We start from the raw sequence: 22,741 nt of genomic DNA on the forward strand, positions 1-22,741 counted from the left end.
AGCAAGGGTTGGAGGATTTTTTTTTTTTTGATTCAGGGTTGGAGGATTTTGGATGAGGAGGGGACTAGGGGAGGCAAAATGTGATTTTGGGAGAGGCCGAATACAGGAGTGTGCCTTTATTTGTAAGGATGGGAAACTTACCACATGACATGGTGTTTTCTTTTTTATATAATTCACTTTCACTGGTCGGAGATGCTTCCAGAACAGACAAATTACAGTGCAAAAGAATGTGTAACGTCTCCGGACTGCCGATTAGCTGTTTCATGGTAATTTGACAAATTTCAGTATTTCACTGTCACATGCAATGGCCTGCTCATTTGAGCAAGAAAAATATGGGGCCTAATTACAGTGCAAATGGCGTGTAACGTCTCCGGGCTCCGGGCCGATTAGCTGTAAGTTAATTTGCTACTCTAGAAAAATTGATTTACGCAGCAAGAAAAATATGGGGCCAAAGGAGTGTTTTCTGCATGAAGACCTACACTCCAAACGCTCTCTCAGTACTTACTAGATGAATCAGCAATGATTGCTACCCTACAATGCTAGGCTATGTTTTTAAGTACTACCACTACCAGAAAACGGAAGACTCCTGACGGCCAAAAACCGTCAGGAAGACTTCCTTTCGCAACTAATATAATTTACTCTACTCAGTTATTACTTGCCAAAGTTTGGCCTAGCGGCAACACATTATATTATTCCTCAGCCATTTTCTATGAACTTCCTATCATCTCAGTTTGAGAATGTGACGATTCGGGTAGATGTATATAGCTTCCAACAAATTTCTTTTTCGTGAAGTTGCTATGTAGTTCTCCTTTCGAGTGATCAATAAAACATTTGCATTTTCATCAGGTACACCTTAAACTTTAGAAACTGACTGCCAAAAAATCGGTGCATGAATCCAAGGAAAATCGTGTCCTCATTCTTCAGATCACTACAGAAAGATTAAAAAAAGTAGAAAAAAAAAGTAGCCCACGCGTATTCCACAGAAGCAAAGTGATGATGTTGCTTGTGCAAATACAAATTCAGTTATCCCTTTACAGTGAGCAAGTAACAATTCACGCAGTGGTGTCTCGTCGCACCCTTGGCTATCCCAGCAAACACCTGGCAGCTGGTCACAACAGGCCACAAGCAAAGGCGACGCCGTTCTCGGTTCTCCTCATGAGCTAGCGCCGGATACAGCTTGTGCATTTGGCCCCAAGCACAACAAGAAGCTGCCTTTGCATGCCGGTGTCTGTGCTTCCGTTTCGATTCTAGCGTCTCGGAAAGCTCAAGCTTACAGCCTAAGCAAGGGTGGTTATCCTTATCCTGGGGTAAGGCAATGCAAAACAGCTTGGGAGCTTTAGCAATGGCAGTCGCTAGCCGTCCACGTAACAATTCTTTTGCAGCATTTCTTGGCCTGTTTGTGTCTGCCGCTTCTGATCCGCCTTCTTGGCTGCTCTGCACTTCTGTCTGCCATGATGTGTTGAGGAGGCGGTGCTATGTTTGCACGGAATGCAGAATGCTAATCTAAGCGCCACGGTGGTGATCGACTTCGTGAATCAACAGTTCTTATGGTCGTCGCAAACTTCATTCAGCCGTCTTAATAAGAATGTTATCTGTCCGATTTCCTGGTTGGCTAAGCCCCTGAGCCATGGCACACTTGCTACAAGAAAGATGTCAAAAGCTATGTGGAGGACTAAATTTCACGAAACTTTTAGCGACCGTGCATGAGCACGTTTTTCTTTAAGAGGGGGAATTGGAAACTTTCGTGAGACCTCAAACTGGAACCCTCACAACCTCTGGATGCAATTTGCTGGCACATCAAATTGAATTGGAGCTAGAGTACTTCAAAACAGGATGCTAGCCCTTTGATTTGGAAATCAAAGATAGAATTGCCCCCTCAATTTTATCACAATCATTCATCTACTATAGCGCGAATCTCAAATACTGAAGTTGTGAAAGCTAAAATCTTGAGGGAGGATGGACAGAAATCCTGCCATTCCTCTCACATAGGCAGAGAGCGACGCATTATGGCCAGTCCCGTAGATTTGATGGGGTGTGGGCAGACGGTGTGGGCATCGGTTAGAGGAGGTCATGATGGCCTGGCTGACCAGGGGCGCATGTGCCGGACCCCCAGTCCGTAGGCAATGTCGTCCCTGTCCTGGTTGTCAAGCCGGGTGCGTGGATGGGTCGGCGCATCATGTTGCCCTAGGCACATTTAATGCACCTTACCGGTCCATCCAACCTGTGCTCTCCCGAGTCGGAAGGTTGGATCCGGCCATTGGTGGAAACGGCATCAGCTCTCCCTATCCCCCTATCGAGGAGGTTGGGAGATCGTCGCGTGCCTCTGCTTAATCATTGTTGAGGAGGTTGGGTTGTCGTTTGCTGCGCGGGACCCAGCCACCACTGTGCTCTATTGTTGAGCATTGTTGTGTTGGGCTGCTCATCTTGTATGGCTCGGCCCAGAAAGAGTGAGGTACCCTTGGTGTGGTACATACCCCGTCACAAAGCCTCTTCTAATGTCCTCCATATGGGTCCACATCACTTATTGACATCTTCTTCTTGCCCGACCGTGAAGCCCATCTATCTTATTTCATTAATTGAAGCCTTCTTCGTTGGGTCGACGAAGCTCACTTAGGTCCACCTACGAATACTTTTCTGCTTAATTGGCGAAGCCCACCGTACCAAGCTCGATCGATGAAGCCATCCTTACTGGCTCCATATCAGATGACCATGCAAACTTTAGCATCACTTGGCCTTCTCCTTCTTCACCCTACAAAACAAATACATCAACCCCCCCCCCCCCTGCGCGCACGTGCTGGGGAAGAGGGTTAAGTGTAGATTTATTCCTCCCAACACAGCCAAAAGAGGAAACAAGAACTTCACCAAGAAAGAGGGCCAGTGGGGAAGTGAATGGTAAAGAGAAATGGGAAACTTTGGAGTCGACTTAGTAAGAACAAGCTAGTTGCTCTCCAAGGTTAGATGCGTCAAACGAGACATTTAATGTTCTTCTATATGATGATGTCATGTTGTCTGTGTTCTCCTTCCTATACTAAAACTTTCCTATTCCTTTATCTTCATGCACTTTTACTTACCACTTATGATCCTTTAACACCACCACTGTGCAATTTGATTTGCTCATCGATCACTAATAATGTTGTACGAAGCTAGCATCTAGGGTTTTCTACAAGGTTCACATCATGCGTCGGCCTCGTACCTAGGCACCACTGAAATACTAGTCAGCCTAAACCATATTGTCAATCACCCTAGTATGTTTTGTTAATAATTCCTATGTAGGTGTACTTTGGCTAGTATTCACCACCACTAAAAGATTATGTGCCATTTGTATTATCCTTTTCTATTCGCCAGTTGGAACCAAATTTTACCACAAAACACTATAACGAAGGTGAAGTGAAATCCGTGTCAACCACTTTCGTATCACTAAAACACTAGTCATCTTAAATCATATTGCCAACTCAACCTAGTGTAATTTGCCAATAACTCCGGTATAAGTTGTACTCCACCTAATGCGTACCACCACTAAAAGACTCTGTGCCATTTGTATTATCCTTATATTTTTATTCACCATTTGGCACTACAGATTTTACCACAAAATACTATATGGATGGGTGATTTTTTTTATATTGGTATCTGCACCAACCACCTTGGCATTAATGAAATACTAGTTAGCCTAAATCGTATTGCCAACTCGGCTAGTGTGATTTGCTAATAACTTCTATGTAAGTTGTACTTCGGTTAGTCTTTACCACCACTAAAACATTATATGCCATTTGTATTATCCCTCTCTTTTTATTCACCAGTTGGCACTAGATTTTACCACAAAATACTAGATCAATAGGTGAATTGATATCAATGTCATCCACCTTAGCATCACTAAAATACTGCTAGTCATCCTAAATCATATTGCCAACTCAACCTAGTGGAATTAGCTAGTGACTCCTGTGTAGGTTGTACTTCAGCTAATGTTTATTACCACAACTAAAAGATTATGTGCTATTTTTACTTTATCCTTCTCTTTTTATTCATTAGTTGGGACTAGATTTCATCACAAAACATTATGTTGATGGGTGAATTGATATCTGCACTAACAACCTTGGCATCACCAAGGGTGTGATTTTTTGGTTGCATAAAGCCAGACGAAGGCCGTGAGATACAATCTTGTTGATTTGATGCCCGGTCTACTGGCTGGGCTGGCACCCTACATGCAATAGGTAGTGTCCAGCCTAGTTCCTAAGGGCGCATTTGGTTCGTTGCTGTGCCGAGCCTGGCTCATATCTAGCATCCAGGCTACGCTGGGGCAGGCTCAAGTCATGCAACACCTCATTGTTTGGTTGACAGCATATACCGAGCCAGGATGAAGATAGATCATGTTTGGTTGCTTGCATTTAATTTGATATGAAAACTTGCATCTGCTATACAGAAAGCAGATGTTTTTTTTGTCAGCCATCGCCCGCCCTCGCACACCGCGAACCTAGCTCTGAAAAATGCATGACGGGGGCCAGGCCCTGGACGCGGTCCAGGCAACCAATTGCAGTTGTGCTGCACCTCGGGGGCCTGGTTCGGTCATATGCACCAAACCAAACACGCCCTAAGATGCGGATTTTATCTGTGTTTCTCTAAAGCCTGGCTGGCGTGGTGCAAAAAGGTCCAGCACTGTAGAAGTTGGTGTTTCATGCGGGTGACCAAACTTCTTTGTATGGCCTGGCTCCAGAGAATCAAGTTTAAGAAATCATATCCCTGTTGTATCCACCCAGCCTGGCCCATGTTGGCCTGGCTTCCTGGTACAAGTCAGGCTTAGTCACGGCTAATGTTATTCCATCGAGGTTATTAACATTGAGTTTAAATCGCTCCCGTTGTAATTTGAACGTGTCAGCAAAATTGTGCTCGGAAGCGGCTTTCAGGTTTTTCAAAATTCAGCCCTCTATTCCTGTGCAACTTTGTATCTTTGAATCAAGTACGCCACTGCTCAGGAGCTTGGCCTATTTGTATCTTACAACCGGGAAATTGGGGCCAAGATTGATAAGATGCCTCGACTGTCGAGTTCATCATCATAATCATTCAGTGACCGTTGTTGATTCACCTGCCGATCTCAAAGATTGGATGTCTACTCAGATAGATAGATATTAGGACTCGACTATGCCATGGTCTGACAAGAAAAAGCTAAAATAGGAGCCTGTGTCAGTTTGATCAGGTTAAAAGAGGCTAGCATGCAATTAGACTAGAAAAAACTATCTGAATCTCTTGTTTTTACTAAGAACCAGAAGAAAAATGAGAAAGGAATCGGTAGAAAAATGCGCATAGACCAGAACAGGAGCTAGCATTGTGGAGCTCGGCGCACAACAGGATCCGGTCTAACAGGTTAGACCAATCAAACCATAAACCGAGAGCCTCACCGGTTCAATATCCGATCTGGTACCGATCGATATGCATTCCGTCTTAGAAGAACACCGTAGCGCGCACATAGAAGAATAGCCAACAAGGCGGATCAAAAGTTGCAGAAACAGGCAATGGAAAGCAGCAAAACAAACGACGCCCTTCCCACACGCCACTCCTAGCTCTCAAGCCTTTGCATTCCATTGTCTTCTCCCGGGAATAACCCTTGCTTAGTCAGGCTGTAAACTTCTTTCTGGCTTGAACTGAAACGGAAACGCAAAGACCGCAGACCGGCATGCAAAGGCAGCAGGTTCTTGTTGCCGCTTGGGGCCAAATGCATCTAAGCTGTATCCGGCGCTCATGAGGAGAACGGCAACGACTTTGCTTGTGGGCCTGTGGCCTGGTGAGACCCTTCCAGGTGTTTGGTGGGATAACCAAAGGTGACGACGAGACGGCCGGGGGCGCCATGCGTGAAATGTTGCTTGCTCACTGTAAAGTAAGAACTGAATTTGTAATTTTGCATCCCTTGCAGTTCCACAAGTAAAATCACTTTGCTTCTCTCGGGTGGACTACTTTTCTTCTTTTTTTTTCGTTCTGTACATATGGAAGGATGAGGATGGACGACGTGGTTTTGTTTTGGATTCATGCACAAGCTTTGGATTCGTGCTTTTCCTCTCTTTTTTTTTACTATGGATGCATGGTAAGTTGATACTGATGAAAATGTTGACATGCCAAGGGAACGAATGTTTTACAGATCAATCGCAAGGAGAGCTATACAAACTTTCCTCTTAATGAAAAATGTGCTCAGGCACGGTCGCGAAAAAGGAGAGCTATACAAACTTCAAGGAAAAATGAAATTTGGAAACTAGGTCAGAAATATTCTGAGAGTAACGGGAAGTTCGTATAGAAAAATGGCCGAGGAATGTTCGTGTCATCACCAGCTCACCGCTATGCCGAAACAGTCACCTCCGCATCATTTTGCATATAAATTTGGCAAGTAATAATTAAGTAGAGTAGTAGGTGAAAGGAGGCACTAATTAAAAATGCAGTATAATTTTACTCAAAAAAATACAGTATAATTTTACTAAAAAAATACAGTATAACATTGTGAGGCAGCAATCATTGCTGTTTATCAGTACTGACTAGCATTTGGAGTTGAGGTCATCATGCCGAAAAGGCCAAAACACTCCATTTTAGCCGCATCTTTTTCTTGCTGTGTGTAAATTGAACGAGCAGTGAGCAGTCTACTGTGACTCTCCAATGGATCTGCCAAATTACCGTGAAACAGCTAATCCCCAAGGAGGCGTTACACATCCTTTAGCACTGTACTTTGGCTGTGTTAGTATTGATCTCCACCGGGCCAGTCCAACGACTGGGCCAACCTTGACTCGCGTCCTGATCGGGGACGCCCAGCCCAAGATGAGGCTGGTGGGCCCCCGTCGCGCAGCCCTATAAAGTGGAGGTGGGATTAGAGGCTCAAGGCATGAGGTTTGCCCCGTCACTGTTCCCCACCGTCCAAACCCTAGACCGATCGAGAGGGGGCGCTGTGGCGACGGGAAGCTCCACTGGCGACGCACCATCGCCATCGAGCATGCTGGACTCCGACCCTGCACCAGCCTACGACGCCGTCGTCACTGCTTCGGCTGCCTGCGTCTATGGCGGCGCCATTGCGATGGGCAACAGCAGCAAGGTATTTCCTCTACAAGAAAGTTCATTTACCCCTCGATCCACTGCTAGTCGATCCAAAACGATTTAACATTGGCATCAGAGCCGAGCAAGAGGCAAGATCGAGACGGGAAAAGTATGATTCAATCACGAATCGAAAGAAATCAGTCAGAGGAAAAGAAGAGATCAAACTCGATCTATAACCCTAACCCTAGCAAAGCAAAGAGGAAAGGCGCGGCGTGGCTTCTAGGGCCTCACCGCCGGCTAGAACGCCGGCTACCGCCGCGCGCAGAGCCTCAGTGACGCCAGCTTACCGGCGCATCACCGCCATCGGGCGGGAAAGGAACCCGAGCCGCCGCCGTCCGGTTGCACCGCGCGTGCGGGCTTCCGGCAAAGGGCACTGCTCCCAGGCCGCTCGACGGCGGCGCACTCCCACTCAGGAGAGCGCGCGCACTGGCGAGGGGGCCGGTGGCGGCGCCTCCATCCTCTCCGGCCGCCATGAGTGGCCACTGCTCTGGGAAAGAAGAGGGCAGAGAGAAGAGAAAGGGGGCTCGGGGCCACCGGCGATGGCGCGGCGGCTGGACCGGGTGGCGCGGTGGCGTGAGGGCCAGCGGCGGCGCCGGCCGTTCCCCTCCGGCGAGCCGCATCGGCCGCCGCCGCTCGGGTCCGAGAAAGAAGAGGGGGAGACGAAGCAAAGAAGAGGTAGAGGCAAGACAGGCTCGCTCCAGGGTCGCCGGCCTTGTACCGGTGGACGGACCTGGCGGCGCGCCGGCGAGAGAGCCGCCGCCCGGTGCCGGTGTCCACTCTGGACAGTAGAAAGGGAATGATTGAAATGAAGCTAGGGTTACGGGGGAGGAGCCGGCCGCCGGTTTTGGTCTAGCGAGAAAGCCGGATGGCCATCCGATCAAGATGGACGGCCAGGAAAGGATAGCGGCCAACGGGCCGACTTCTGGCCCAGGCGAGGCGCTCTTTTCCCAGCCCAGGCCCAGGCTGCCGCCTGGTGCCCGGGTGACCGTCCGAGCGGGCCGCCAAGCGCGCTGGCAGGAGCGCTGCTGGGCCGAGCCGAGCTGAGAGTTTCGGCCACTGGGCTGAAATGATTAGAGTTTGTTTTCTATTTTTTTTCAGAAGCAATTTTGAATACTAGTTTGATGAATTGATCTCTATTCAAGTTTTCACCAACATGTATTTTGTTTAGAGAGAGAAAAAATGAGAATAGTAATGCTTATGAATATAATTTTTTTTTTCATGTTTTCACTGCAAAGTAAAAGTTTCATCCTCTATTTAAATTGGAACCAACGGGAAAATTTAAATAGAGGAGTAGAAAGATATTGTTAAATTATGATATTGTTATTTTCTGACCAACGTTGATGATAACAATATTATGATTTTTCATTATGAGTTTAAAGTTCAAGAACCAAGCACGGAGAGAGATAAAAGAGTTGCTTCCAAAAGAAAGAAAAGTTTTCCGCTGCAATAAAGAAAGACCAGCTCAGATGAGTTTTTCCTTGTGGGAAAAGGCCGATTTAAGTTTAAGGTTAAGAAAAGCTTCCGCTGTTGTAAGTGTCAAGTTGAGCATTAGTTTGCTCTTAAAAGAAACAAAATTTAAAGTTTATTATGATGTTGTCATTTTCTGACCAAAGTTGATGATGGCAATATTATAATTTTTATTCTAGTTATGTGTTCTATTTCTGCCCAACGGTGATATAGACTTGAAAGTAAAGGAAAGTTGTATATTTTAATTTTGACCAACGTTAAATTAAAACATACAATTCTTCCAGTAGAGATAAATAAGTAAAGAGAAGCTGATTTCGTTAAACGCTACAAATAAAGTTTTGAGGTTACTCAGCTATATAGTTGAGGTTAAGAAAGAAAAGTGCTTGTTCCATTCTGACTTTTAGTTGATATGGAAAAGAGATGCAACTGTTTTCGAAAAGTTTTTGGTTTCTCTCACTAAAGTTTTGCGAATATTGTAATTCGTTAAATTTTCTGATTAAATTGGAACCAACGGGAAGATTTAATCAGAAAATAAAGTATATATGCATGTTTTAGTCATTGTGACCAAAGTTTCTTCGTCCTTCAACAACAGTAAGGATAATGGTTGAAATGAGTTTGACGCATGTTCAATTTGACCAACGTTGAATTAAACATGTGTTACCAATACATTTAAAGTTTATTACCGCAAGTCGGAAAAGTTTTGGCACTTGTGCCATTCATATCCTGCATGACAGGGAAAGTTTTTGTGATGACTCACGTGCGACATGAGTATCACATAAAAGTGAAGAAATCTATGGGAGCTTTTAAAGTTATTCCAACAATTCCCACGCACTACTATAGTGGCATGTTGGATAGTGACTTGAAAAGAATCGAAGGACAAAAGAAAGTTGTATGCTAACCAATATTGCAAGAATGACTAGCAAAAGTATAGAAAAATGAAGAAATTGATGAGTACTTGAAAGTGCAACAAATCAAGAACTCTGAAGAGCTCTTGAAAAGAAACGAGGAAATAATACTCCCACTATTTTGTATGACTTGGTCATATGAATAAAGTTCTAGTAATGAAATGCTCCTCGTTCACAAGTGTTAAAAATAGTTTCGAAATTATGGCATCAAAGTTTGTGCCATATTTCGAGGGGGAGAAAGATTAGAAAGACAAGAAAAATTAAAATTTTAGAAAGAATTTCCCCGCAAAGTTAAATGTGATGCATTTTAAAAGCAAAGATGATCTATTAAAGTGAATATGACCGACCAAAAAAGGGAGTACAACAGTCATAATGTTGATATCCCAACCATAAAAATAAGCAAGATTCTTAGAGTTTTTCAGCTCTAAATAGGAAGAAAAGAAAGTTGAGCCTCAAAGCATCCGAAAGAAAAGGTGGTGCTTAAAGCAAGGTGGTGCTTAAAGCATTTTTCTCAAAAATATCCGAAAGAAAAGGTGGTGCTTAAAGCAAGGTGGTGCTTAAAGCACCCTTTGAGGCTTGTAAAGAACAAACCCAAACAAAAGCTCGAAGATATTCCATCTTTACAATAGATGGGATAATCTGGGGGAGTGAGTATGCAAAGAACTTAGGCTTGAAGAGAAGTGAGACTGTATGTTCACTCCTATGATTCAAGCACTACAATTGTCTCATCATATGTTGAGGTGTTGATTGAATGACAGAAATTGAGGTGTCTCATTCATCGAGGTGGCAAGAAGCCATAAAAGATGTCATGAGACCTAAAAGTTCCAAATTTATTTTGGAACATGGAATAAGTTTCTAATGGAGCCAAGACAGTAGGCTATAATGGGTCTATAAGATTGAAACGTGACTCCGGAGGGATCATGAAAAGTTACTAAGCACGACTTATGGCAAAAAGTTTTGTGCAAAGAAAAGAATAAGTTATAATGAGACATTTTATTCAGTCTCATAAAAGGATTCTTTTAGAATCATAATGCAATTAATGGCATATTGCTTTTAAATTGCATCAGATGGATGTTAGAGCAATATCTCCCGACAGAGATTTGCACAAGAAAGTATATACATGACATAACCAAATGGTTTTGTTGTGAAAAGAAAAGAATATTTAGATACCACTTGATGATATTAGATCATAGAATAGTAGTATCTAAAGTTTTATGAGAACAAAGAAAAGTTGGGTTTAAAGTAAAGGCCAATGCAAAATGACAATTTGCAAATATGCAAAATTCAAAAGACGGGAAATTCTTTTCCTGAAAAGATTCAAAGAAGGTTATTTTGACCTCTAGTTTTGATAAGAATAATCTCGGTAAAGAATCATTCGCTCTAGGAAAGGAAATTCACCGGAATAAAAGAAAAAGGGGATATCAGGACTATCGCAGAAAGCATATTAAGAAAAGAGTTCTAAAGATATATAATATGCATGCGAGTAAGCCTACGCCTGTCCTATTATCAAGGGTAATAGTTTTGGAATTTTCAGAATTCCAGGAACCGTTATATGATCGATCAAAAGAAAAAGGTTCCATGTGCTTCAGCTGTTGGAAGCAAAATTAGTGCTAAAAATAATTTACCCTGACATAGTGCAAGTATCCGGGACATTTTGGCAGAAGTCCAGTCCAGCAATAGATCACTGGAATGGAGTTATAGAATGTTTTGCAATTTTGCAAAATATTGTCAGCCTCATGCTAAGTAAGAAAGGAACATGTACTCTCAAAAGGATGTGAGTAAAAGGAATTAAGTTTCGGCGAGATGTTTAGTGAAGCCCACAGTAGTAACTAAAACTCGCGCTTGGAGTTTTATTGTGGAAAAGCTCCAAAGCAAAATAGTTGTGATTCATGGGTTGTGTACCCAAAGTTTGGCATTATAAGAGGCTACAGGACAGGCAAAATGGTTAAGAAAATCATTACCCGGAATTGATAATGGTAGACAACAGCAATATACCATTCGAATGTTTTCACTCCTATGGCAACATGTTAAGTGTGCTGCCAAACACATTAACAATGGCTTATATGTTGCAAAGGAGAAAATCCAGAATCTTATGAAATCATGGAGCACCAAAGTATCAAACTAGTGTTTGCGGATCCGCTTACCGAAAGGCCTACCGCCCAAGTCGACATGGGTTTTACGGGAGGCCTATGATTTCTGGATTACTAAAGGGCCCAAAGAAAGGTTAAGGTCTTGTTTCAATACAGAAAGTTGCATTGTGGCTGTTAAGTCTGACGGTAACTAATAACTGTCATGATGAGGCACGCCCTACATACTGATCTGCAATGAGATGAGACCAATAGCAAAGCGACTAAAGAGAAAGTAAAGAGTTAAGTTCAAATTGAGAAATTTTAAAGTACAAAGGTGAGATCAAGGGGGAGAATGTTAGTATTGATCTCCACCGGGCCAGTCCAACGACTGGGCCAACCTTGACTCGCGTCCTGATCGGGGACGCCCAGCCCAAGATGAGGCTGGTGGGCCCCCGTCGCGCAGCCCTATAAAGTGGAGGTGGGATTAGAGGCTCAAGGCATGAGGTTTGCCCCGTCACTGTTCCCCACCGTCCAAACCCTAGACCGATCGAGAGGGGGCGCTGTGGCGACGGGAAGCTCCACTGGCGACGCACCATCGCCATCGAGCATGCTGGACTCCGACCCTGCACCAGCCTACGACGCCGTCGTCACTGCTTCGGCTGCCTGCGTCTATGGCGGCGCCATTGCGATGGGCAACAGCAGCAAGGTATTTCCTCTACAAGAAAGTTCATTTACCCCTCGATCCACTGCTAGTCGATCCAAAACGATTTAACAGGCTGTTCTGGATGCATCGCTGACCAGTGAAAGAGATTTAAAAAATCAGAAAAAAACATGTGGTAATAACTTTTACATCATTAAAATAAAGGCACACTACTGTGTTCCTCTCCCAAAATCACATTTCGCCACCCCTCCTCGTCCAAAAATCCTACGAGCTTTGCCATGGCTCAAAACGGTCCCCATGACCACCACCAGGGCGCCGCCGCCTCCGACGAGCGCAGCTTCACGCCGCCGACGACCATGACCTTCCTGGGTCCAGCTGAGACCCACACCGGTGGATCCAGGATTGGCAGCCCGGTGGGCATGAATGCCAGCAAGGGGAAGGACGTCGTCCTCCCGAATGCCGTCCAAGGTGGGGAGCATGGTTCGGCCGGCGGCGGCGAGGCCAACGCCGACAAATCCAAAGGTAAGCACCCAGCAGCCAGGGAAGCTGCCGCCACCGACGCCGCTGGACATGGCCTCCCCAAGGGTAAGGGCTCCATGGCTGCTGCTGACGACGGCGGCGACGCCAAGGCACACATCGTCACGGAGCGAGAGCGCCGGAAGCGGATGAAGGATCTGTTTACCAATCTGCACGCCCTCATGCCCCACGTCTCCGAGAAGGTGAGGCTCTCTCACATGGCTCGCTAGGGCTTGGAGGATTGGAGCTTGCAAGCGCAGGGTTCGTTAGCTGGTCAAGTGATCTCGTGGTTTATGTGGTTGTAGTGTGTGTGATCTTTTGATCTGGCAGGTCGACAAGGCGACCCTGGTGGGAGAGACGATCCACTTCATCAAGGCCCTGGAGCAGACGAAGGCCCAGCTGGAGAGGCGGAAGCAGGAGCAGGCGCTCGCGCGGCAGGCCGCCGCCGAGGCCGCGGTGTCCGCCTTGCTCTCGGCGCCGCAGACCGCGCCCGGGATGGCGGCCATGTCGAATGGCTGGGGCCCAGCTGTGCCGCCGCAGCAACAGCCGCTTGCTGCCGCGGCCACGGGGCCGGCCGGGTTCCAGACGTGGTCGGCGCCGAACGTCGCGCTGAGCGTGTCGAACGAGAAGGCGATCATCAGCGTGTGCCTGCCGCGGCAGCCCCGTATGCTGACGCTGGTGATGTCCGTGCTGAGCAAGCACGGGATCGACGTGATCACGGTCCACGTCGCGGCCGACGGCCCCCGGAGCTTGATCAACATCTATACCCGTGTAAGTAGCCTGCTCGATCTCCACAGTCCTCCTGGTTTCGATTTTGGGGCATGCATGTCGCTAGATGCTGGGTAGCAGACCTGCAGCAGCTCATTATCTCTGAGTTGGAGATTTGTTCTGGTAACAATAATATATGGGGGCTTGTAGATGAGAATCACCGGGGAATCAGTCAGCCGTACTCTTAGTCTTAGATGAGAATCTCTTCAGGACGTGATGCAGAGGTATAGCAGATCCAACACTATTATTGTAGATGGGCTTGTTTGGATAGGAACTAGGAAAACCGGTTTTGTTTCCATTCATACGAAGGGATTGGGTCATATCCCTGCATATTGGAAGCGGGAGAAGGCCCTGGGGGTTGGCTGCTCCAGCTTTGGAGTGAGCAACCTGAGTCCGAATCCCATTATGCAAATGAACCATAACTATGTAAAATTATTTCTAACAGATTGATAATAAAAATAGCAGATCCAAATTATAAGAAATCCTATGGAAGCTACAAGTGCGGAATTTGTACCTTTCCAATTTGGATTTGTTCAAATGCCCAAGTTTCCTTAGGATCCCAATTCCAATAGGATCCCCATACTTCATCACTTTCGCTAGAGTGGAGGATGGTCCGGCCGGGGACAACCCCTGTGCCTAGCGTCCAATAATGATGGAGGGGGTTGCTCTAGCCTCTGGCCCCTCATATCCCTACATCAAGGGCGGAGCTTCATGCGGGCCAAGGGGGCGCATGGCCCCCCCTGGCTGTGCAAATTTCACACGTAATGAACAGTGATTTTGACACTGTTCATTACTGTAGCAAAAGGATGGCCCCCCCTCATTTTTCTAAAATTGAAGATCAAGCTCCGCCACTGCCCTACATATATTTGAAAAAGGATCTGTATATTTGGCACCTGACCATTTTAGCATGGTCTGACACCTAAGCATTGGAAATAGCTAAAAACACCTGGAAAACTGAGCAGAAAAAATCATGTGTTTTGAGGCCATCTAACACTCCAATTTTCTGACCATGGTATCATAATTAGATGGCTCAGGATAACAACACATAAAAAAGCACATTGCTGCTGCACACATTCATCATGCTAAGAAAAATATGAATTGGCATAAATATATTTATTTTATCGGTACACATTGACAATCAAATATCTAGATTTTTTGAGAAAATAGAAGGGGTTGTATCACCTACTGATTATATATTAAAAGAAAGACAAAGAAAAAAGTCCAATACCATCAAGAAATTAAAAAAGAAATCAAAAAATAAGCCAGATTGCAGGAGTATAGATAATGTACTTGAAGGCCATGATTCTGACATCATATATACATAGCATATTTATAGCACTTGAGTACACTGGGAAACAAGAATAATAAGGCACTAAGGACCCAAACAGAAATTCAAGTGTCCAGCATCATGACAAAAAGCTGAGCATGTTGTCTAAGTCAGCAGGCTGAACCTTGACACTAACAATAGTAAGGTAACATGATCTTCATCAATAATGTACACACGCCCACACAGCATAAAAGCCTATTTTGGCAATAGGAAGTAGTACATAAACAAAGGTGCCCTAATGATCAAGAGCAAACCTACACAGAGAAAACAAAAGATCCGGATATAGTTAAAGCATCAACAAATCAAGAGCCTTAGACACTCAAGATTTGGGAGGCAAAGAACTAAACATGGAAATAAAAGAGAGTTAGTACATTTGGGGTACTAGAATGAGTAACAATTATAACTCAAATCGGATGGGCAGGGCGGCATGCCTATTTTGTGCGCTAGATTGGATCCCAAGAGCATGGAGAACATGTAGAAGTTGACCGGTTATTCATAAGAAAACAAGCAACACCATGGATGAAACAGGGCACTTCTAGAACTAAAATTAGATTAGTTTTTAGATTAACAAAACAACAATATTAAGATTACAAATCCATATTTAATTAGGATTGGTTGAAATAAGATTAGCAATACAATATTGCAAAAATTACACCTTGTTTACATAGAAATGATTTTACAATCACCACCTGGAGGTTACTACTAAAGACATTAAATTGCACTAAAAATTAAAAATTCTAGTAAATTTCGGCAGAGTCTTCCCTATAAATTCTAACATTCGCGGGCTCACAAGTCATATAATAGCAAGATGGTATAATTAAATATTATAAAGAACTCCACATCGACTACACGACCGAATAAACTTAAGAGACATCCAAACGACCACACGACAGTTCTCAATAAACTTTAGCAGCTATGAGCTGAAACTATTAGAAATTGAAACCATAAAGAATAGACATGAGCTAGATATCCAATAACTAATGTAGTATATGAAACATGAAAAACATACATAATAACTAGTGTAGTATATGAAAAGTAAGCATTTGTGACAAGGGAGTGTAACTAAATTAAAGATATGGATTTTATAAAATGGTTACAACTTTTTTAATTAAAATGATGGTAAAATCATCATTATAATATATGAAAGTATGAACAGTAACAAAACAAAAGGATCATTAAGGGTAAAATGAGAACTTAATTTGAAAACTAAAGGGAGAAGCTGGAAAAAAAGATGTAATTGTTTTAGCAAATTTGAGCCCAGAAATGCAAATTTATAATATAAATTCTTCATATTATTTATAGGCATTGCAAAGAGACAAATATTTAGATTTATTCTGACATGTCAAATTAGAAATATATTGGATCCAAATTGAAACCCTAACAATGCAAATAGTAAATGTTCAAATTCTTTCTAGGCCCTATCAAAAGTCCAGATAACATGGGTTAAAATTTAAACCCTAAATATGCAAATGACAAATTTGTAAATATTAAATGTTCAAATTATTTCAATTACCTGTCAAATAGCAGATAATTTGGGTAATGAGTGAAACCCCACATATGCAAATAGCAAAAAAAACATATGCAAAATTGTATTTACATATATATTGTTTATAAATTGCACTTGTTATGGCACTGTAATGATAGAACAATGCATAGTAAGTAATACATCATTATTACGAGAGGCACTATATACACAATTATTTTGGGTGATTAGTAAAATCAAATGATAGGGAAGTTGGTGTTGGTATCAGTCAATGTTAGTGCCGAGGGACAAGGAAGTTACCGAACAGGCCAGGTACTTTATAGATATTGCTAGTTTAAAGAAATGCAAAATCTAATATGCAACCATCAAAGAGAAAAAAAATCTGCTTCTGAACCACCTCTAGTTTACAGTAGCTCCGCAATGGAAGCCACAGCATTAGGCTAAAATGTAGTTCTCAAGTATGTAAATTATACACACAAAGCTTAAGGATTAATCATGCCATAGGCCATAGCATCCCCTGGTGCAACTTGTACTTGTACATGTAGGAAAAGAGTGCATATGCAAAGCATCACCCAATAGAGAAACTCTTAATTCATCTTACTTATCATTATAGCAGTCACACTGACATACACACCTGTGTAGAAATGGATAGACAAAAAAACACATCAAGTTTGATACAAATTGGAACAAATTTCATAAAATCTTATCTAACACTAATCATATCATATCAATATGTGTTCTTAGAAGAATACATCTTATAGATGCCAAAATTGAAGGAACATTGAATTTCATATAACAGAATCCTTCAGCAAAATGAAAATGAAGAATTAAGAAGCGAACTAATCTGGTGAGCAACACAAAAGATTGAATAAACCAAACCATGTTAGAGACCATTTAAAATTTCATCTGAACGATGGCTACTAACGTAAAATGCTAAGATTATACTCAAATAGTACAGATCGAGAAACAAAAATGGCAATATGACTAGAAGCAGCAAACATGGAGGATGAACATGCTGTTAACCAAACAAAATATGAAAAACAACACAAAACATCCAATAAATTGAATTCCCAAAGAACCAAATCATTCAACAGATCTAGAGGGGGAAATATGAGGAACCGTAGAACTCCAAATCTAGAGCTAGAATGTGAAAAATGAGTCATAGACATCAAAAAGATCTGAATCCCCAAGAGCAAACCCAAATGATTCAATAGATATTGAGTGGAAATAGGAGGAAAGGTTTCATCGCCTCACTTGGACACTAGAACTTCCACCTCACTTGCAACTGGGAAAAAGGAGAAAACAAATGGCCTTGGCTTCTCCACCTGCGAGAGCATTTTCCCAAAAGCAAAATTAGATAGAAGTGGATATCTAGGACCCCACAAAACAGTAAACAAAAGCAAATGCAATTGAACCAATCTAGATCTAACAGAGAAGATGGAAGCGATCAGATGAGCGGACAGCTAGAAATTCGAGTGTCGGGAGCCCATAAAACACTCGAGCATAGTTTAGCTTTTCCCAATAAAGCACAAATATTTCATTTGATAGTAGGACTGATATGCTAGTTTGAAATAATTTTCTGATGAATCTGTCTAAACTAATCAAAAGGTATCATCCAATCAAATTATTTCAACCAAGGGTGTTAATTTTTCAAATAAGTTACAAGTGTTGAGGCTACATAGTTCTTGTAAAGGAAACACTTCACAGGGATGGATCCAACAGAGCCCATGGACCCCACCCCCACCACCTCCTGCTGTTGCTGCTATTTTTTTTTCCATTGATGAAGGAGAGGAAAAGGAAATTACTTTCCAAACCCTTTCAATTTTAATTTGCTGAAAGAAAATGTTATTTTTCAAACCACTTGCATGAGCTAAGGTTGAATGTCTCTGGTAACTGTAAGAAAATAGTATGTTACTATGTAGTACTTCAATGAAAATATGATCCAAATAACGACCAAACCGAATCTCACTGAACTAACTAAAAGATTCGGAGACTCATTGTTTTAACCAAAATGTAGGTTTGCATAAGTTGAATGTTGCATGGTTTTGGTAACAGTAAGAAAATAGTACGTTAGAGGTAATTCTCTCACAGTGTATATGTTTAGCAAAAATATGATTTTGAAGTTGACATAACAAATTACACAAGCCACCATTAAGTTCTAAAAAAATCTTAGTGTTTTAAAAGTTTATTTTATTTGTTCCAAAATGTGGAGGGTTTCATGAGAAACATTTTGTCGGAGCTAATGCTTTGGTAGTACTAGATATAACAAATGCAACCCTAAACTTCAGTGGCTAAAATCTTTTATGTTTTCTAGGTATCCATTGGTATTTTCTGGCTGATTAATTACTATGGCATGCCAATCTAGCTTATTTCTTCTCCTAAAATAATTGCTTAGAATGCCATTCTAGTTCATTTTATTAATTTATTGCCCAAATTATTTACAACTTGCATCCCTAGTAGAGAGATAATTCAAGTAATTTTGTTTGTACAAATCTATTTAAAATTAACACACACACACACACACACACACACACACACACACACACACACACACACACACACACACACATATATATATATATATATATATATATATATATAGGAAAATTACATTCTACACTCGCTTGTAGCTACTCCCACATGTGTATCTCATCATATATTATGTATCTAACCCAACGAAGAGTATGTACATGGAGTATGTGATCATACTTGAATATCTGTGATGGTATATACATTAGGTATGTAACCATACATAAAGTATGTGGACATACTTATTTTATATACTAATAATCAGGTATAATCATATATATTTAAAAAATAGGACTGCTTTTGAAATTTTTCATGTATATACCTTTAAAGTATGTTAGAATAAGTATATCAACATACTCAAAGTGATAAATGAGTATGAAAACGTACACACGATGGTATACTGATGATGAGAGTAGCTACACGTGAGTGATGTTTATATATATATATATATATATATATATATATATATATATATATATATATATATATATATATATATATATATATATATATATGAGAGTGGATTTGCTGCAACGGGGGCCGCTGCCCACCCACCCACTGTCAATGCTAAACGCGTAAAGCTCCCTGCTATGGTCTTCTGTCCATACTGCTGATCATGTCTACACAATGTAGGACTATAGGGGCACCACCGGGGTGTCCTCGCTGCGCAGCGAGCGGGTCAGCAGGCTACGCCATTCAATGTCCATTTAACTGGTTGACATGCCGTTCCTGAGAATTTACTGCAAGAGTTACTTCCATGCCCACCAGCTATTCATGTTTGCTGGTCTTTCCTCGTTCTTATTACCCTGGCGCTATCTGAAGTGTAGTCTTGCTCCATGGATCCATTCCTTCCCTCTGTATTTCTCTTCTTCGTTCTGTGCTTCATCCTGTTAAACGCTGGTGGTTTGTCAACGATTTTGTTTTGGCTTGCTGTTGTTGCTGGGCTATCCTTGTTGCTCCATCATTTTTCTCTCTTGGTGGTGGATGCATGTTAGTTACTGTATGGTGGCTCTAATGCCAGCAGCTAAAAAGTATAGGAGAGTGGCGAAACGTTTTTCCACGAAACTTTGGGAAGGAAAACTTCTATTACTTGCAGTTTGATCTGTGCATTCAGGCCGCGTCTGTGGATTTACTCCCGCATCTGGCGAGTCCACCGCACAGCTCTGTCCGTATGGCGCTGGCACGTTTCCTCCCGGGGAGCACGAAAGTACATGCAGTACAACTCCGTTTGGGATGTATTTAGATCCCATAAAAACCCCCTAACATCCAAACTTTCCATCACATCAAAATCATATGGATTTAGATGGCACAAACAGTAAACTAGCCGTCCCGTCTGCTACCTGTATGTCAGATGGAGATGGTACACCTGCATCTGACTGCGGCAGAGCTTGTAGGCCTGCAAACAAATGCGGCGCTGTCTAATGACACAGTTAATTGGTTCGGTCATCGCACCGTCCGATCCGCATCCAATGTAGGTGCCCGCAACGGGCGGCTACCCCCCGTTGTAGCCGGCAATTGCAAGTGATGTTTAGTTTGTTTTTTCTCCTGCTCTTGGAACCAAATAAATATCACCCAAATTTTTACATTACTAATCTATCAACCCATCCTCCTGCACAGGCTAATTAGAATTAATATAAAAATAAAGCTTATAACTAATAATTATAATTATCTATCTTAGCCCTCTTTCATCTATTAAATATTCTAATACATACTCTAGAATATATATTTATCATTATCTAGTTACAATATATTTTATTTTGCGTCACATCTTCATGTGTGTTTGATATATATTTAATTGAACCATTTGTCTTTGAAAGGGTATTCTTATCTCTTCCATCATTCGTCAATACATGGTGACACATATGGTGGGTAGTATTTGTATATAAACAATAATATAAATAATATATTAACAATGATAGTCATACTAATTTTGAATTTTATATTATTGCACTTTAATATTTTTATTATAATTATATAAATTAGATTCAGATTTATAGGTTACTTTAACTTTTAATAATGACATAATTAGATAATTTATGTGCAAACTTAGAGGTTATTTGTATTATTTTTAGAATGGCATAGGCGGGTAATTTACACGGATATTAGGGGGTTAGTTTAGATTTTCTTTGAATGGCAGAGGTGGGTAATTTTGATACATATTTAGTGAGTTACTTTTGTCTATTTATATAATGATTTATGCGGGTAATTTATTAGGAAAGATAACAATCCAATGATTGTTATGATTGGAGTTGTCAAATTGATTGATGGTCAGATGTTTCTGATTTTTGTGAGAATTTTTAAGATTTCTCTATGTTTTTAGAGTCTTCACCTAGGATCCTAGGTGACTTTACGTGAAGGCTTAAAAGGAGCCTCCAATTACTAACAGTAATGTTGACATGCCACGAATGCACATGCCAATTTTTACTTTATAGGAATTAGTTATTACGTGACTAGATTTATGATAAAATCCTTGTCGTTACACAGAAATGCTACTAGCTTCTCCAAACAATATATGTGTCTTTATGGCTATATATTAACGGAGTCTAGATTTTTTTGTCAAGAGGTTTGTTTTCTCATTACTGATTTGTTTTTTGACACGAACTCATTACTGATTTTATAGCTTAGAAGTAATACACTTGAATAATCTTTCAGTAACCAAGAGTCCAACAGTAGTCTCTAGTTGCTACTTGCTTCATGTACTGTCACGCAACATATGTATGTAACATTTTCAGCATTTGGGCGATCTTGTTCGCGTTAGGTAAAAATTTTAAACTAGCCCACTAACATATATGTTCATTTCAGGTGAATGTAGCTGGCGGCGAGAGCCCGTCGGCGGAGGACATATACAAGCTGGCCGTGTCGGAGATCATGGTCTGGCTCACCACCTAGGCCGGCCAGCGCCGCCCTGTGGAGTCCTCGACGGTGCCGCCTGTCGACATGCTCAGCTCGCAGCCCCCTCCGGATTGGAGCGCGGCAGGAGTCACCTACTCCTATACTAGTAGCTTGTTTAATCAATTCGCATTCGCAGTCTGAACTCCCCGAAGGTAAGAAAGTTTGTGGATTGTGCGTTCTCTATATGCATGCAGCATGCGTGTTGTCATTTGTATGTGTCGCCTAATTAAACTCCTTGACAGCGTTCGTCATGTCGTGTATCTTAACTTATCGTACCGGCGCCGTCGTCTCATGAGTTGTTGAACTGTTTTGATATCTGGATCATTGGCTTGTTTTGTTCAGATTGTTGTTTTTGTTTGGCTTTTTATTTTTGCTGTTGTTGTTGTTGTTATTGATTGTTTGGTGTTGCTGTTCTGCTGGTAATGTGGCATGCAGCTTAATGGATCATGGATGTGATGTGATTCTGTCCGAGTCTCGGTGCCTCCCAGGCCGGTGTGGTGGGAGGAACTTGGGTTGGGCTGACATGCGGAAAGGCCTTTTGGTCGAAGCAGCTGGTGGGTGGAGCGCTCCAGAGCCCATGAGAGAAATACGTACGTATCAGATGCCAGATGGGCCGAGCGCCCTAAAGCCTGTTTGAAACTTTTAATAATGCCTTTGCTTTCTTCCTTCGAGTGCCCCACACGCAGCAAGAAGTTCATCATGGTGGCTGCAGCTGCAGGTGCGAGACCGTTAAAAAAGAATTTGAGCTCACGCTGCCTAAGCTAGGGTCGATCGTCGATCCCCCTTGCATCGCATCGCATCGCATTGCCCGTCTCCGTCATGTGGTGCCAGCTACGGCCCCCCGCTGTCACCTGGATCGCCTCATGTGGCGTCCACCAACATATAGTATTATCGAATTCTAGAACTGCGCCCTCCCCCCCACGCACGCTCGCCGGCATGTGCTGCCCTCCCAATCCCAATCCCCACACGGATCAAGCCGCCCGTCCGCTCCGTCGTCCTCACTCGGGGGTCGGGGGAGTGAAAGAATACTGTGCCGCACATGGGGGAAGAAAAGAAGAATGG

At 42.5% G+C, this 22,741-nt stretch overlaps 1 protein-coding gene across 1 annotated transcript; it reads left to right on the forward strand.

Moving 5' to 3' along the window:
* The first annotated feature begins 12,420 nt into the window (after positions 1–12,420).
* LOC120654774 (transcription factor bHLH95-like) lies at positions 12,421–21,676 on the forward strand. Its single transcript, XM_039932421.1, has 3 exons — positions 12,421–12,883; positions 13,011–13,451; positions 21,590–21,676. Exons 1-3 carry the CDS (start codon positions 12,443–12,445, stop codon positions 21,674–21,676), a joined length of 969 nt encoding a protein of 322 aa, XP_039788355.1. The 5' UTR covers positions 12,421–12,442.
* Positions 21,677–22,741: the final 1,065 nt, after the last annotated feature.

Source organism: Panicum virgatum, chromosome 1K (assembly GCF_016808335.1).
Source record: "Panicum virgatum strain AP13 chromosome 1K, P.virgatum_v5, whole genome shotgun sequence".
NCBI classification, from domain to species: domain Eukaryota; kingdom Viridiplantae; phylum Streptophyta; class Magnoliopsida; order Poales; family Poaceae; genus Panicum; species Panicum virgatum.